The sequence below is a fragment of the Alosa alosa genome, chromosome 10 (genome assembly GCF_017589495.1).
Source record: "Alosa alosa isolate M-15738 ecotype Scorff River chromosome 10, AALO_Geno_1.1, whole genome shotgun sequence".
Classification (NCBI taxonomy): Eukaryota; Metazoa; Chordata; class Actinopteri; order Clupeiformes; family Clupeidae; genus Alosa; species Alosa alosa.
In genome coordinates this window covers 21,738,091-21,754,188 of record NC_063198.1, presented here as the reverse complement: position 1 = coordinate 21,754,188, position 16,098 = coordinate 21,738,091, and the positions used below count along the sequence as shown (strand labels likewise).

Sequence of the window (16,098 nt, the reverse complement as noted above, 5' to 3'; positions counted from 1 at the left end):
CTGGCTAATTTCACACTAAGCAGCCTGCGAGGCCATGTCACACACACACACACACACACACACAAAAAAACACACACACACACACTCACACACACTTTTTCCACAGCCTTTATGTGGAGTGGTGAAAGATAATGCTGATTCCAAGGGGCCGGTTGATCTTGTTGTTAAGTCTGACAAAACGTTATGATGCCCCAGATTAATACCATATGCATTCTTTATAAGGATGCTTTATAATTTGAAGGAAAATGTATGCATAAGTCCTCATGCGTCACTGTGTTATGTGTTTCCACCTAATTTGTGTGACATATTTTTTTGAATGTTTGTGAGGTCTTGATCTTTGCCATCTGTTGACAGGGCCCTGTCTTAATTATTACTGTGAGAGAGATCCCTTGGGTTGCTGCGTGGAACTTCCATACCTTCACCACCTTTGGCCACAGGGATTTCTAATGAGGAAAGCTATATGCCAGCGAGGCACATTTTGCCCTAACCAGCCTTTGATGATTAATTAATCCCTAGGGTCCATACCCTGTAATGTAATGTGCCCACTCAACTCCGCTGTGCGTCGGGGTTCTGTTCTCCCTGTCGGGACTTATTTTCTGATAAATACCGACGGACATAGGCTACATTATCCCTTACATAATATATATGAACACTGTTCACATATGCTAATATATTATGTTATTTACAAACCTACATATATGGTATGTATTTACAAACCTACAGAAGTCCTATATGTACATTTCAAAGGGTATACCTAAAGGGTATATTTACAACATCAACTATTTACATACACAGTATACACACAGTCAGCTTAACAGCTCGGTATTGACTGCATTTAATACACTTCCAATCAAGAAACGAGAGGCCCTTTTGAAGCTGTGCAGTCTTGTCTTTCTTCTCACTATTTATTCACAGCTTAAAAACCTCCGACTTAATCGATATTGGTTGCTTTCCCTCTTCCCTTCTCTTGAGGATGATTCTGGCTACACATGTTTTCATCCCCCTAACAGAGCACCTCTGTCATCTAGCATACTTCAGCTGCAGCCGTGGCATTTCAGCTATGCACCTGAAGGCCAGTGCCAGTGTGCTTCACTGATGTCGTCCTCCCTGGTCTGTCTCCCACTGGACACAGGTGTTGGTGGGTGGTGATGAATGCCATCATGTCTCCCTGCACAGCGGGAACTCTCTTCAGCCAAACACAACATCAACACTTGATGAGGAGTCGTCACACACACAACTCACACACGTATGGCTCCATAAAATGAAAAAAGTCAAAGCTCAAAACAAATTTTTTTTTTAAATCTCTCAGTGACCTTAAACAGAAATCATATCAAAAGATTCAAGTTCTTTGAGTGAAGTGTAAAGTGAGCTGTTTTTACTGGATTTGCTTCTTTTAAACAACCTCCAACCCACAACATTCACACACACATTTACTGTCAGGTACAGACACACCTGTACGTGTAGCTAGGTCTTACCTCTCACCTCCACTTTTATGATCCCCCTCTCTGTCTGCCCTTTACTCAGCTCTGTCTTTTTGCTGATGCTCATGTCTGACACTAACTCTTCTTCTGTTCCACCATGTGAGCATTTGGCTCTGTCTGCCCAGCCCAGGATCATTCCCACAATCCTCCTCCTCAGCTTGCCGTGCCCCAGGGCCACCACTATGGGGCTGAACCCCACGAAGAGCGAGGCGGAGAAGTGGGCGACGGTCAGCAGGCCCTCGGCGTGGTGCCCGCCGTCGTGGTTGTAGTAGGTCACGGCCGCCACTTGCATCGCCCAGCACACCACGAACAGTGACACCAGCGCCATGATCACCTGACCCGCCTTGCGCTCGCTGGCCACGTGCTTGGCCAGCTCGCCCTGCTGCTGCTCCTTGCCGGCGTCGGCGGCCGTGACGGAGCGGATGTGGCGTGCCAGCGTGAGCAGCGTGGCCAGGTTTGTGCCCATCATGAGCACGAGCGGCGCCACCTCGTTGAGCGCCAGCGAGGTGGAGGCGAACGCCGAGCCCAGCTCCGCACTGGGGAACTCCCAGACACAGCCCAGCAGCGGGCGCGTGGTGCAGCTGATCACCATCAGCTCCACGGTGGCATTGCCGTGGATGTGCGTGGTGTAGACAAGCGCCGGCAGTGAGAAGGCCAGGTTGATGCCCCACACCAGCGCCAGGGCCAGCCACACCTGCCGGCGCTCCCGCTGCAGGGCCAAGGGCCCCACCATCACCCGCTGGCGCCGCAGCTTGACGCAGTGGAAGGCGCTGAGCGCCAGGGTGATCCAGCAGCCCACGGCGCGCCACCACACCCACAGCAGCATGAAGAGGCGGCACCAGCCGGGCGCCAGCGACACCTCCAGGCCCAGATCAGAGATGAAGATGGGCACAGTGCGAAAGAGCGACGTCAGCAAGTTGGCGAGAGAGAGGTTCACCAGGATGGTGTCCGAGGGGGAGAGGTGGCGAAACGAGCTCTCAGTGGCCGACTCAAAGACCTGGGGAACAGGTGAGAAACACACATGGAGGATGGAGAGAGGAGGGGAACAGAGGTGTGTCATGAGCTGGATTACAAAACCAAACTATTCTAATTCAACAATAACTGATTCAACGAATACAGCTGACGTTTGTATAATTGACTACTGTACATTTTAAACAGACTTTATTCATCTGTCAAAACTTTAAAACTTTCCTGTCATAAAGATTGCCTGACTTACCACATAGATGACCAGAATGTTCCCCAAGATCCCAGAGAAAACCAGAAGCCCAAATAAAATGGCATCTACTGTCAGCACCTCGGACATCTCTCCATCAGCTGGGCATAGTTGTGCCTTCGTTTGCCATGTCGGGCAGAGGAAAGTCCCAAGGTTTGTGTCTTTCCCACTGGTCAGTCTGCCCAGAGCTGTCACTAACTGCCATAAGCTTTTATACACACACTCACATCCACACATGTGAATGATCCTACAACTCTGTCAGCACTCTCTGTGCTGATTGAGCCCATCTTCTTGGTCATTTACTCTCTCCAAAAAATCTGTTGCCCAGCAACATGGCTCTGAGCTGCTTACTTATTCAAAATTTCTCCATCATTGATGATTGTGGGGATGATGACAATAGACTCTCTGCTCAGCACAGGTCAGCTAATCAGCATAAATAATTCCAATGTAAGGAGAGAGAGAGATTTGCAGATATTTTACATTTCAATGACCAGGCTACTCTGAGGCACATAGGAAAATGCTTATATGTCCTCTGTGTCCAGCAAAGGTTACATGATTGATGCATTTAAAAAGAGAATTCTCATGACGCCTTAGCTTAACCAGTCACCAGGAGTTGAGTCCATCCATGCCTGGCTAGATAAGTCTTTTTTAATGTGAGGGGATAGGTCCTTTTAGGGAACTGTTTTTTTTGGTTTGAGGATAACTGATTAAAAAAAAAGTATGACCTGATAGAAAATGACACCAACCATGTTGCAAAATAAAATATACCAAAATAATGTGCAAAATAATGAAACCAAGGGTCATGTGAGATGAAAAGAGAAATGAGGGCATTAAGAATGCCAAGATTTCAGAATGTTCTAGGGCAAGGTCTCATGAGAACCCAAAAAGCCATGAATAGTGCACACGCACACACACACACACACACACACACACACACACACACACACACACATACACACACACACACACACACACACACACACACACACACACACACACACACACACACACACACACACACACACACACACACACACACACACACACACACACACACACACACACACACACACACACACAAACTAAGCAACTAGGGGGAAATAAGAAGAAAAAGAAAGTTTCAGTATCTGAAAGAGAGATCAGAGTTATTATTATTACACGGATTTGGCTTAGACAGCAAACAAACAAACAAATACACAAATGCCAAAACAGAGATTTTGATCCACTTTTGTCTTTCATTGTTAAAACACAGCTGAGAAACTCACCATATTGATATATGCGATAACATTACCACTATACAGTATTGGATAATAGAGGCTTTTTACACTAGAGCTTGGGCCCAACAGGCCTGTGAGGCCATGCCATGTCACACTTTTACCCAGGAGGGCTTATTAGAGACTGCCTCTGCTTGTGCTGATTCAGCGTGTTTGTTTGTGTTGCTCATGACACATCACTTGACCTCAGTTGAATGCTGATCTCTCGGGATAATTAACAGTTGCATTCATCTGTTGATCTTGAGGTTTACGTTTGATAGTTTTGATGATTCAGACTTCAAACATCATTAAACATACACAACTGAATGGTGGTGTTGGTGGTGCACAAATAATTATGTTGACAGCCTTAAAATGGCATTACATTTTGTATGTTTTCTTTCTGTGTTTCTTTCATCAGTCTAGGGAAAAATAATTTTGCATGTATGAGTCATGTGACATTTTTTTCTTTGTCTCAATGACGCAAAAACAGTATACTCTCTTCTACCCAGGACTCATAAAGATCACCTTCATGGCGACCTAATTAACATGGGTGAGCATATTGCATCCACGCGAGGTCGCCACTTACTCAGCAATTACTCAGATTGATACAGATGCAACATAGTGCGCTGAAACGACATAAGCCATTCGTAGCCTAATGCATGGAAACACAACTTTTAACCAGCAAATAATACAACCATTCACATACATCCATGCATACATACACACATACATAGTCTTCATACACACATACTCACAAACAAACAAATAAAGCAATAAATTAATAAATAACTCCCACGTTAAAGTGTGGCGTGAGCACTATGCCACTGTACGGGATACAACACGCAGTCCGGAGCAGTAAGACCTCCTGGCTGCTGGACAAGAGAGAGCCACAGACGAGGAACCAGTGATGTGAAAGGGGACTAGTAGCCTAAATATGACTCATGCCGTTGACTGGTGAGGATGACTTTAAACATCCTGACACTTCAACTGTCTCTCCTCCTCTCTCACTACAGGAAGACACATCGGAGCATCAAGGACGCTAGAGGCAGCCGCGACAAGTAAGACTAAAAATATTGACATTACTACACATATTATTATTATTGCCGTCTTGTGAGTCTGCATTGTTGACGTTGTAATTAGCCTATATGTTTTTGACATAGCATCGTGTTTTCGTGACTGCTATGCGCTGATAGGCTACAGGCAAAAAGGTTGTAGCCTAATTTGATTTAAAATGTTCCAGAATATTAATCTCACTTCGTGCACTCCGTTTTCAGGTCAGCCTTGTCCCCTGTGGAGTAGACTAGCCTAATTCCAAGGTTTGGATTTAACGAGTTAGTCAGTATAAGGAAGGATGTGTTATGGCAGCGAAGGAGGTGCACCTCTGCCTTCCCTCTGTTTTCGGATGTCCATCGGTTGTGACAGCGCTGTCTACCATTTCTGACCACCGTATGCCATCAACAGTACACTGAAGAGGCTGCACTATGACAGGTCTGCCTATATTGGCTCTCATCTCCTTTTTCTTACTGCTGCTCTGTGCGACCCATGCGGGTGCGTCTCTCCGCAGCTGGGAGTCGCGTTCTTCTCCGGGATCATCATCACCCTCTTCGGATGAAGGAGGCGTGAGTCGCAGGGCAGTGACCTCGAAAGCGGGCTCGCATCTTAACCAGATCAATCATCAAAACGCCAGCAGTCCACAGGGATTCCTTAACTTAGATACTGACTCAGCCATACCAAAACCACAGGAAAGCACCCTCAGCCATAAAATTGGAAACACTTCAAACTCTAACACCAGCAACACCACCAGTCTGACATTCAGATCACCAAGCCATGTCCAGGACAGCTCGGGAGACGCGGGGCCGACATGTGCCTATCAACTACTGGAGCAGGGCGGCACAGACCGCCTCTGTTTCCGCCAAACTCAACGGCATCTCACTTGCCCCAGCAAAGACTGCGAGAGAGTGAGGTCTCCTGGAGGGTCATTGGTGGCCAATGTGTTCTCCAACGGCAGCGTGCTGATCCAGTGGACAGCCCAGGAGGATGCTCAGTTAGCAAACAGATGGGGTATGGCAGACTGGCCCCTGCACCGTGCCCACCGCACAGCCATGGAGACTCAAGGTGCTGGTTTGGCAGGAGGGGGGCAGGAGGGGGGGAGACCTGTGACAGCCCAGCCTAGAGTCCCAAAGCGGGTGGCCAGGCGACTGGGTGGGTTCAGGCTGAGCTGCTGGTGGAACGGCAGCTACACTCAGTTTGAGTGCACGGGAGTCCATCTTGGCTCCAGCTGCAGGGACTACCTGCTGAGCGAGTTGCATGAGAATGTGCCCTACCGCATCTGCCTGCGACCCATCACGACTGTGTGGAGTTCCAATGGCGACGACTGTGTGGAGTTCAGCGTCTCTCCCACGGGGATGCAGGACATTGTGATTGCCATGACGACCGTGGGAGGAGCCATCTGTGTGATGCTGGTCATCATCTGTCTGCTGGTGGCTTACATCACTGAAAACATCATGAGTCCTACCACACACACACATATGTCGCACACACACCACTAGGATGCCATCACACACTCACACTCATATTTACACACACACCATCACATTCCAACCACTAACACCACCCACGTAACACAGGTACTCATGCACATTTACTCAAACTACTCACATCTACACGTTCCACTAAAATATTAGGTCATGTGACTGAAAGTTAATGCATGGCATAACCTCCACATTACTAGATTAAAACCCACCTAAACTTATGGCATCACAATTTCCTCTTGACTTGAAATAACCTCTACTGTATTCTCAAGTATACTATTTGTCAAAATTCAGAATTGCTGAATTTCTTCGAATAATGTATAAAGGTTAGATGTGAATTTACCTTATCAGTGTTAATCCTCCCTATGTTGTCATTCATAATATTGCATTGACCTTATAGGAAAAATAATAATACTTGAGAGTACTTTAGTTATGTGAAATGCCAAATGCAATTTTCGCCAAAAGGCATTGATTTAGTGTATTTGTGTGTTGTCAATTATTATAGGTTTTCACAAATCATCAAGACAAAGTTTTTTCAAAGAGTTGTTTTCACCGACTACGCTGTACATGCTAATGAACCCCAAAACCTGACAAAATGACAAATATGCCTTATAATTCCACACCTGTGCTCGCAAAAGTAGTAATAATGCTGTAGGCTTACTTTAGGGACCTAGACTGTTTGTCAGTCAGTATAAATACTGTGTTCTACCCTTTGTGATCAATAAAGCAATCTTAATATTATACATTATTATGTATTATAAATTATTTTGTTATGTGCATTTATTATGGTGGGAAAAGTCTTCTTATGTGGAAGAGGGGCAGGGTAACCTTGATAAGATGTGTCATTTGTTCATTCAAAAATGCAATGAACTAGGACAGAGAGGTTGCAATGCAGGCTGGATTAACTAATAAGAAAAAATACAAAGGGAACCAAAAAAATGTCTTCATTCACTAAAATAAAATGTAAGTATAACAATATTGTCATATGATTATGCCTACATCTCTTAGGCAAATACTTCTCATTTTTGGAAATGAATTAGGCCTACTCTCTGGATAATAAAATCAGAGCCTGCCCTATGGGATCATGGGAGGATTATGAACTTTCGGGCCCCTGGGCCCAGTTGTATTAAGGGCCCCCCACTAATTGTCACAGATGTGGGAAGGGGGGTTTGGGGGTCCTCCACCAGAATTTTTTAAATTTGTATGATGTGATTTCCTGTATTCTGGTGCATTTGGGGGATGCCAATACTTTAATTCAATCAGATTCATAGCCTACATCCTGATGTAATGATATTGAGGCAATGATTCCATGCAAAGGCTTGGGCTTCAGGGCCCCCTGACCCCTTGGGCTCCTGGGCCTGGGCCCGGTTGGCCGTGCAGTAATCCATCCCTGTATGGGATATGAAGGCTACTACTTATTTTTTTTTTATCCATTTAGCAAATGCTTTTATCCAAGCTTGTAGAATAGGCTGAATTGGCAAAGAAGCCATGATCTGGGCGTTAAAAGAGTATCGGCAGACACCAGATCTTTCCTCAGTGAATGTTAATTCATACGCTTAGCATTCCATTAGGGTGCAACATTCATAGAAACAATGTTACCTCGGCAGGAATATGTGAGCACAGAACACCAATCTGAAGCGTGTTCTCCTGACGTAACTGGCCAAGAGGGCTCCTCCCCCACTCAATGACATCAGCAAAAACGCTTAAATCTCCTTCCGCCATTTTACAATCTGTCCTAGCACGAGAGTACACGGTCGTAGTCGTCGTGTAATATAACGAATACATTTCGCACACTAAATTAGCTTGGACAAAATTATCTGACTTTTCGAGTTTAATCAGTTATTTTATTCGGGAGAAGAAAGATGCCGAGCCACCCGCTTCGCGTGGCGGTTGTGTGCTCGAGCAACCAGAACCGCAGCATGGAAGCTCACAACATCCTCAGGTAAAAATGAACGAAGGTACCACAAGTTGGCCGAAAAGAAGACAACGAGCTGTCCCTCGACGGTTTTTTCGTAATCTCTCGTGATTTTTTACGATCTTCACCTTGCCGTACGCAAACAACAACAACAACAACAACAACAAAAATCTCGACGCAAACGCAAAAACCTTTCAGCCCAACCGTGGCTTAAACCTGACGTTAGCTATTCAATTTATTGGCGAAAATATATATTTAACTTTGATTAACACAATTTCAGGCATGGCTGTTAACGTGTTTATAATAATTTGTGTTAAAACAGCTGGTTACGACATTACAAGCGATCTTATTGGACAACAGCAGGATATGACATTTGTCTGGAACGACAAGTTTACCGGAAGCTTGCTAGCTGTACAAAATGGAGTGCGCCTGAGTGCGCATAGGCTTTCCAACGTTACAAGTTAACTTCTGTCATAGACAGCAATGAAACTTCTTGGAACTTCTAACATGAATTGGATTGGTGATAAAGTAATACAATTAGACCTACTGTTAGGGAAATTAGATTTAGTTTTCGGAAGCCATATGGTAAGTCCAATTGATCCCAAAGCAAGTGATTAATCTTGCCGTAAGGATCTCCCCAGTGGTGTCCTTACTGGGGTTCGAAAACAAGATTATCCTCTCATCTTCTGTCTACCTACTGTCTTCCCTCTATGTAGCTGTTCCTCAGCTTCTGTCTATTCTGTATTTAATCCATTCTCTATCTCCACAGCAAGCGTGGTTTTGACGTGCGATCATTTGGGACGGGATCACACGTGAAATTGCCAGGCCCAGCACCGGACAAGCCCAACGTGTATGACTTCAAAATCACTTACGAACAGATGTACAACGATTTGGTCCGCAAGGACAAAGAACTGTATCCCCTACACACAACACTGATGCGCACACGCATGTTTTCGTTCACGTAGGCTTATGCACACACACACACACACACACACACACACACATACATACATACATACATACACTAGTCAAGATGATTGCTGGGTCCTGTGTGATATCTTCTATGTACTTCATGCACACCACTTATTTTCTTTTGCACTTGAAACTATTTTTCCTAAACAAGTTCTTTACTCAAACAGCACAACTTTTGAAGGTGGTCAGTATTTGGCTAATTTGTCAAATTGCAGGTAGATACAGAAATGGCAGGTCAGAATCTAAAAATGATTGCACTCAACATCAGGCACCTAATTGGTGTAGTGAATGTGTGAGTGGGGGTAGGTGAGTGGCAGTTTTGGGTGAATGATGGACTCTTGTTAGGGATGTGTTTGTTCGGTTGCCATTTTTTTAAAAAAATGTAAACTAATGGATTCATTCCAGGAGGGACACTGCTAGCACTACAAAATGTGCTATGTTTGATTGGGAAAGGGTGTTGTCTTGTTGCCATCGTTTCCCAGAACTGCCTTTGAGAATCCTGTGGAACACACATTTCAGCTTCAAGGACAACATTGAGGAATTGACTCTACATTAGAATGTAGTGTACATTAAGAAACCTAGGTTATCGTTTCATCCCATATGGTGTGGGATTAGCTAAATAATGCATGTACCTGACTTAAAACCCATGTGCTATCCTTAGTCAGCATGTTAGGTTCATTATGTAGGCCTAGCTGTCACTACTTTTAGATAAAAAAAAAAAAAGGTTTGTATTGAAGATTTAAAAAAACAATGACCTAACCTACTGAGCATTTGGAAATCTCTGTAAAACTGATCTGTAAACAATTTTCTCAATCATCCTTAAGATCTTTTGATATGTATTATGACAGGCCACACATCCCCTGTGGGTATGTGTCTCTCTAACCCTGGGGAGGGAAAGAGTGAGGATATGAGAATTCAGCAGTCTTAGAATATCGAGAAGAACCTTGGGAAGGCTATGTTACATACAAACTGAGAAATGTTCACTAAATTTAAAATTAAATTTACTTTTTAATTGTTATTGCTTTGGGGATTTTTATGACTAAAGTGCAACACTCTTTCAAAAAGAGGCGTATAGAGCACATTGAGTATTGCCATAGGTTTTCTTGGCATGCATTTGACACCATTTTTAAAAAACGGTATTGTGTTTCCGGTGCTACTCAGATAGATGGATTTAGTTTGGAGATTGGAGCCTGCTGGCCACCTACTGGTCAGTTCTTGTAAATTAACAGAAATCAAGCAACATTGGAAAGAGAAAGAGGAGGGGAAAAGGCCACACTGGCTTTTTTTATTTTACATTATTCAAAGTAATCCTTGTTACGAAGGGCATTCTATTTTTGACTTGTATGAAGAAGAAGTCAGTAATGCAGTTATGTCTGACTTATTGATTGATCTGATTTACTTTATATATATATATATATATATATATATATGTGTGTATGCATGCATGCATGCATGCCTGCCAGCCATATGTTGGAGATGGAATGGATTGTCAGACGTAGTGCTGTGTCTTTGCATGTATAACTATTAATGTTGTCATTATTATTATTATACAGGATTATTTGCAGCCCACACACAGAGGTGATCATATAGGTCTGATGTAGCCCTGTGTGGCGTCTCGTCGAATTTGTGAATGCACTGACCTTTTGGGACAAATTTCACTGTATATAGTTCGCCAATCAAAATTAAAGCTGCTCATGGTTTTAGGTGAAAACAGATGTTAGGAGTAAAACGAGTCATTTGACAGATTGGCCACCATACAGATCAACTGGCTTGATTGTAATCAGGCCATGTGTGGAGTATAATGACATTTGGCAGGGGATGGCCTGATCATTACTCCATTTAAATTTATGCAGGCTTGCATATGTGCTGTTGAATAAGGGCAATGTCATGTAATAGAGTTGACCTACTTGGATTTGCAGTGTTTTTACAGTTCTGCTTGTGTTTGGAAGGCATGCTTGCAATTTCAGAGTTTCATTAGGTTGGGATGGCAACCATAGTCGTTACTTAAGCCGGCCTTACATTGTACTATTTTGGTGTGATTTCAGTCTGCGACCAAATTTCCAAAGTCAGACAGAAATCATGGGAGTTGTAATAGAGTCGCGGCGTGCTCCTGTCAACTAGATCGTTTAGTGTAAGTCTTAGTCTAGTCTGTGACTTAACACTTTTTGACTTGTTTTTAGATGTGAGGGTCTGAGACTGTAGTCTTTTAAAAGAACCTTTCCAAATCTTTGCAAAATCGTACAATGTAAGGCCGGCTTCAGTTGTTATTAAGTGGGTGTGATATGATTGTGTTGAGATCACGGTGGTTAGGGGTTAAATACTATTCGGTATGGTTGGTTCTTTGGGCTGTCTGCTCAGTCCAATTAATGTAACTGTAGATTCATGCAGTCACCTGTAGGCAGTTCATATCAAGCCTCAGAATTATGGCAAAGCTTTCCAAACAGAGACCACCTTAGCAAGAAAGAAAATGTATAAGGTGGCGCATGGGTAAGAACATAATTGTTGACTAGCACTGTTCTACAGCTGCTATTCTCAAATATGTATTGAAGCACTTAAATAGTGAATTGTTTGTTTGACCATCATATCTCAACCACAGCCATTGAGGGATGTGTGACTGGAGAGGCCTTTTTCCTGGACCTTCCAAACAGTTTTTTAAAAAGCTAAATAACTATGAAGATGTGAAAGAATGGTTTTGAGAATCCTTCTAAGCTTTATGTAGCAATAAATAATGCAACTATCCCTTTCTCATGAAAATGCTAGGGATGAGTACCCCACACCTTCTCCTCTTCAATCTTCAAAGTCTTTCTGTAGTGGTACCACTAGGTGGCATAGGAGTCCATTTTTTTACCGCCCTGTCAGCCACTGAGGGTTATGCCAGCTGCAGATTGGGTAGCAAGAGCTAATAATTTGCTCAGCCACTTGAGTGGTTGCATTAACCAATAGGAACTTTTTGTCAATTTTAGTGAACTACTCCTCTTACTGGGAAAAAACCCCGACCGTGTTTGTACACATTCCTGGTCTTGGGGAAACAAATACAGTGTCTGTGGTATTATTACCCTTTAAACATCCCACCCAATCAGCATGCTGACAGTATCAAGGATTCAATTGAAAATTAGTCAGAAATAGCCTCTTAACACACTAAATGCACCTTTGAGTAACACAGTTGCTCACAGCAATTTTAAATAAGGATATATACCTAAAAAAAACACTGATTTTGTTTGAGTTGGGCTGGTTTAGGATATTTGTCTTTAATTTGTGTTTTTAGATGGGGAGGTGGGAAATCTGCATGTTTCTGAAATCAGTTATACTTGCACACTGTTTGAAAAGCATTTCCTATATCCTGATTTCCTTAACCCAAGCCACCCCTCAGATACACACAGAACGGAATCCTCCACATGCTGGATCGCAACAAGCGCATCAAGGCACGGCCGGAGCGATTCCAGAGTTGCAAGGACCAGTTTGACCTGGTCGTCACCTGTGAAGAGAGAGTCTATGACCAGGTGCTAGAGGGTGAGTGCTAGATATTTCACATACTAGTAGGATGATAAATATTTTGTTTAGCTTTCCTTGGTAAAATGCTTAAGACATTGAGAGAAAGATAAGTGTATGGTTTTGAGTTGTTCGTGTGTGACTAAATAAAAAAATGGTGTTTTTAATCCTAACCTCTCATCTGTTTCTTTTCTGTATCTGCCCATCTGGTCTTCCATCATGCCGTCTGGCTTTTCTTGCACACTCTCTCTCTCTCCCTCCCTCCTATCTCTCACCTTGTCCTCATCTCCAGAACTGAACTCGCGTGAGCAGGAGACCTTCCAGCCGGTACACGTGATCAACGTGGACATTCAGGACAACCACGAGGAGGCCACTCTCGGAGCCTTCCTGATCTGTGAGCTCTGCCAGTGTGTGAGTATCTCAGGGTTATGGCCGCTCCCACTATTAAAGCTAAGGCTTTTTTCGGCCTGCCTCTTCGACCCACCTACCCTCCACATGTTCTGCCTTTTGGTCAATCCTGGCCCTGAGAACACAAGATTGAAGTCGGTACAATTACAATACTCCTGATTGGATGAATTGAGTGTGTGCAGGTAATCAAGTGTGCTTCTGTTTTGGTTTGTGCCTCTGGTTTGCAGGATGGAAGATGAGATGGGAACTCCCATATTATCTTAATTTGGTGCTATATGCACTGTGCTGTTGTATGTAGAGCAGTGGTATATCTATACACCTCATTATAGATCTATAGCCATTGACTACTGTCTTAATAACATGGAGTGCTATTCATTACATGTGTTATATAGTACATTCTTTGTCTTCATATGGAAAGCTATCCTCTTATGCCGGTGTCACCTGCACTGATAAACCGGAAGTAATGGAGATCGATAATCCATCTTAAAATGTATCTTGAAGTTAGTTTACTGAATGTTAATGTCTGTTGGTCTGGTCTGCTGTTCCTCAGATCCAGCACACTGACGACATGGAGAATGAGATGGACGAGCTGCTGCAGGAGTTCGAGGAGAAGAGTGGCCGGCCCTTCCTCCACACCGTCTGCTTCTACTGAGCAGCTGGCTGCTCCATGCGCTGTGCTGCGACGTCATTGCACTGTCTCTCCCCAAAGTCACACATGAATTTACACAATATACACATATGCTGTGGGGGGTGGTGGGTTACCCACGATGCAACATCAACCCCCCCACACACTCACCCCTGCCATTCTCTAATGACCTCCTACCCTCTCCAAGTACATAGGAAGGGCATTGCCTCCTCCTCCCACCATAGTCCAGGGAGCCAAGGAGAGTTGATCTACTCTGCTCACATGTGAACAATGTCACTACAGCTGTGAGGTGGCGTTAAATGGTTACTTTTGTTTACTTGGTGAGATTTGAATTTTGGCTGTGCAGAGACCGAGGTGTAAACCATCTTTTGCACAGCCTTGTAGAGATACAAGATTAGGGTGCAATAGCTGGCTATGTAGCCTTCCTTCCTAGTCTTTATCCCACCCTCCCCATCACTGCTCAGTGATGCCCGAGTGGCTGTAGGGGTGGGTGTGTGTGTGTGTGTGTGTGTGTGTGTGTGTGTGTGTGTGGGGGGGTGGTGTACTAATGTTGATCAACCCAGTCATGTCCCAACAACTTTCTACTTTAACTCCAATTACCAAGGCTATGGGTCACCTCATTCTAATCCAAGACCTTTGCCCCCTCCAACTCTCTGTCACTCTCTCCGACATGGATACAACAGTTACGATGGCAGAAGCCCCATTTCACTCTCTTCGCTCGCTCCCTCCCTACTTTCCTTTCCTCTTCCTCCCCCTTTCTTTCTTTCTTTCTTTCTTTCTTTTTCTTTCTTTCTTTCTTTCTCTCTCGCTCTGTCTCTCAGTGCCCCTCTACTTCTGTTTTCCCCTCTGAGGGCAGATTGGTTTACTGTAAGTACTTTTAAGTGTAATAATCATTTTCCTTTTTTATCACTTTTGCTTTTGTCAAATACGTGTGATGCCCTGGGTTGTGCAAAATGAACACAAGTGTAGTTTCTTCTATTTTGTGTGAGTGTGTGCGTGTGTGAGGAGAGCTAAGATGATGTGTAGTGTTGTGATGTGAGTGTTCTTCTTGAGTGTACCGAGAAAAGATGTTGATCCAAGTGATGAGAAGGCAGTGAGTCAATGATTACATCTTTATAATTCAATCACATTGTTTTGATACATATTTTAAACCTCAGATTTGTCATCTGCTCAGGGGGGAAATTTTTTTTTTTTTTTTTCTTTTTTGTACATTTAGCAAGACTACAACATACTGAATTAATTGCAAACTGAGAGCTCAGTCCAGAGTGCCTGAAATTCCTTTTGTAAATAATGATTTCGCTAAAGGAATAAATGTGTCTAGCAAAACTTTGTTTTGTGCCTTTTTTTATTTACAGGATTTTTGTCAGATGGCTAACATATGACTACTACTTAATAGAATGGCGAGCTGTTATGGGATTGAATGACTTGCTGAGATTTAAAAAAAAAAAAAAGGTTATGTTGACCTACTCTGGTTTATAGTTGGAATATTTACAGGAAAAGGTGGAAACAGTGGTACAGACAAACCTTTGGTGTCAAAACTACAAGGGGGAACAGAGTGAGTCCAAGGTTGTCTCGGGGTTAGAAATGACCAGGGTTCTCCTCCACTTCGAACTGGGTTAAGTGATGGTGGGGGATGGATGATGTAGGATACCTTGGCCTTCTTGAAATGCCCCTGGGACTCAAAGGCCTCTGATGACATTGAAACTTGTCCTTGAGTGATGGTGGAGACAGTATAGGCAATCAATTCTCAAAGTCTATACTTAACTGTTAGCACAGCTGTGCTTAGATGATACAGAATGATCTCTAACGGTCAGGTTTGCTGGTGCCTTTGAGTCACATTGTGGGATATGACCTATCCAGTGTAATATAGAATAGAAATATAACTCTATGCACAAACCTTAATGTGAAAAGGAAATAAGTCTAAATTATAGTGGTACATAAAAGACAATGAGTCTGTAGGATACAGATTTCCAAAGCCTGTTTCAAAAGTAAAGAAAAAGAAAGGGGAATATGGTTGTGGTAGTGTAGTGGTTAAGGAGCTGGGCTAGCGTGCAGTATAGCCTGTAGGGCGGTGGTAGTGTAGTGGTTAAGGAACTGGGCTAGCGTGCAGTAGCCTGAAAGTTGTCGGTTCAATTCCCGGCTTCCACCGTTGTGCCCTTGAGCAAGGCACTTAACCCCAAGTTGCTCCGG

The 16,098-nt window shown here is 43.6% G+C and overlaps 3 protein-coding genes across 3 annotated transcripts; 2 read left to right on the top strand and 1 right to left on the bottom strand.

The window, feature by feature from the left end:
- Positions 1-1,411: 1,411 nt before the first annotated feature.
- On the bottom strand, positions 1,412-2,784 carry LOC125302092 (olfactory receptor class A-like protein 4). The gene is made up of 2 exons (XM_048255106.1): positions 2,698-2,784; positions 1,412-2,478 (listed from the first exon to the last, which is right to left on the bottom strand). The coding sequence occupies exons 1-2, from the start codon at positions 2,782-2,784 to the stop codon at positions 1,465-1,467; spliced, it is 1,101 nt and encodes a 366-aa protein (XP_048111063.1). The 3' UTR covers positions 1,412-1,464.
- A 1,795-nt stretch (positions 2,785-4,579) lies between these two features.
- On the top strand, positions 4,580-7,219 carry fndc10 (fibronectin type III domain containing 10). Its single transcript, XM_048255107.1, has 2 exons — positions 4,580-5,005; positions 5,222-7,219. The coding sequence occupies exon 2, from the start codon at positions 5,429-5,431 to the stop codon at positions 6,494-6,496; it is 1,068 nt and encodes a 355-aa protein (XP_048111064.1). The 5' UTR covers positions 4,580-5,005; positions 5,222-5,428; the 3' UTR covers positions 6,497-7,219.
- A 967-nt stretch (positions 7,220-8,186) lies between these two features.
- On the top strand, positions 8,187-15,234 carry ssu72 (SSU72 homolog, RNA polymerase II CTD phosphatase). The gene is made up of 5 exons (XM_048255413.1): positions 8,187-8,420; positions 9,163-9,306; positions 12,736-12,875; positions 13,147-13,265; positions 13,813-15,234. The coding sequence occupies exons 1-5, from the start codon at positions 8,341-8,343 to the stop codon at positions 13,912-13,914; spliced, it is 585 nt and encodes a 194-aa protein (XP_048111370.1). The 5' UTR covers positions 8,187-8,340; the 3' UTR covers positions 13,915-15,234.
- Positions 15,235-16,098: the final 864 nt, after the last annotated feature.

Excerpts from the sequence above, each read along its gene's own strand:
- LOC125302092 (XM_048255106.1), bottom strand. The coding sequence starts at position 2,784 with ATGTCCGAGGTGCTGACAGTAGATGCCATTTTATTTGGGCTTCTGGTT. Across the intron at positions 2,479-2,697 it reads ACATTCTGGTCATCTATGTG|GTCTTTGAGTCGGCCACTGA; the intron begins GTAAGTCAGGCA and ends CCTGTTCCCCAG.
- fndc10 (XM_048255107.1), top strand. The coding sequence starts at position 5,429 with ATGACAGGTCTGCCTATATTGGCTCTCATCTCCTTTTTCTTACTGCTG.
- ssu72 (XM_048255413.1), top strand. The coding sequence starts at position 8,341 with ATGCCGAGCCACCCGCTTCGCGTGGCGGTTGTGTGCTCGAGCAACCAG. Across the intron at positions 9,307-12,735 it reads GTCCGCAAGGACAAAGAACT|ATACACACAGAACGGAATCC; the intron begins GTATCCCCTACA and ends GCCACCCCTCAG. Across the intron at positions 13,266-13,812 it reads TCTGTGAGCTCTGCCAGTGT|ATCCAGCACACTGACGACAT; the intron begins GTGAGTATCTCA and ends GCTGTTCCTCAG.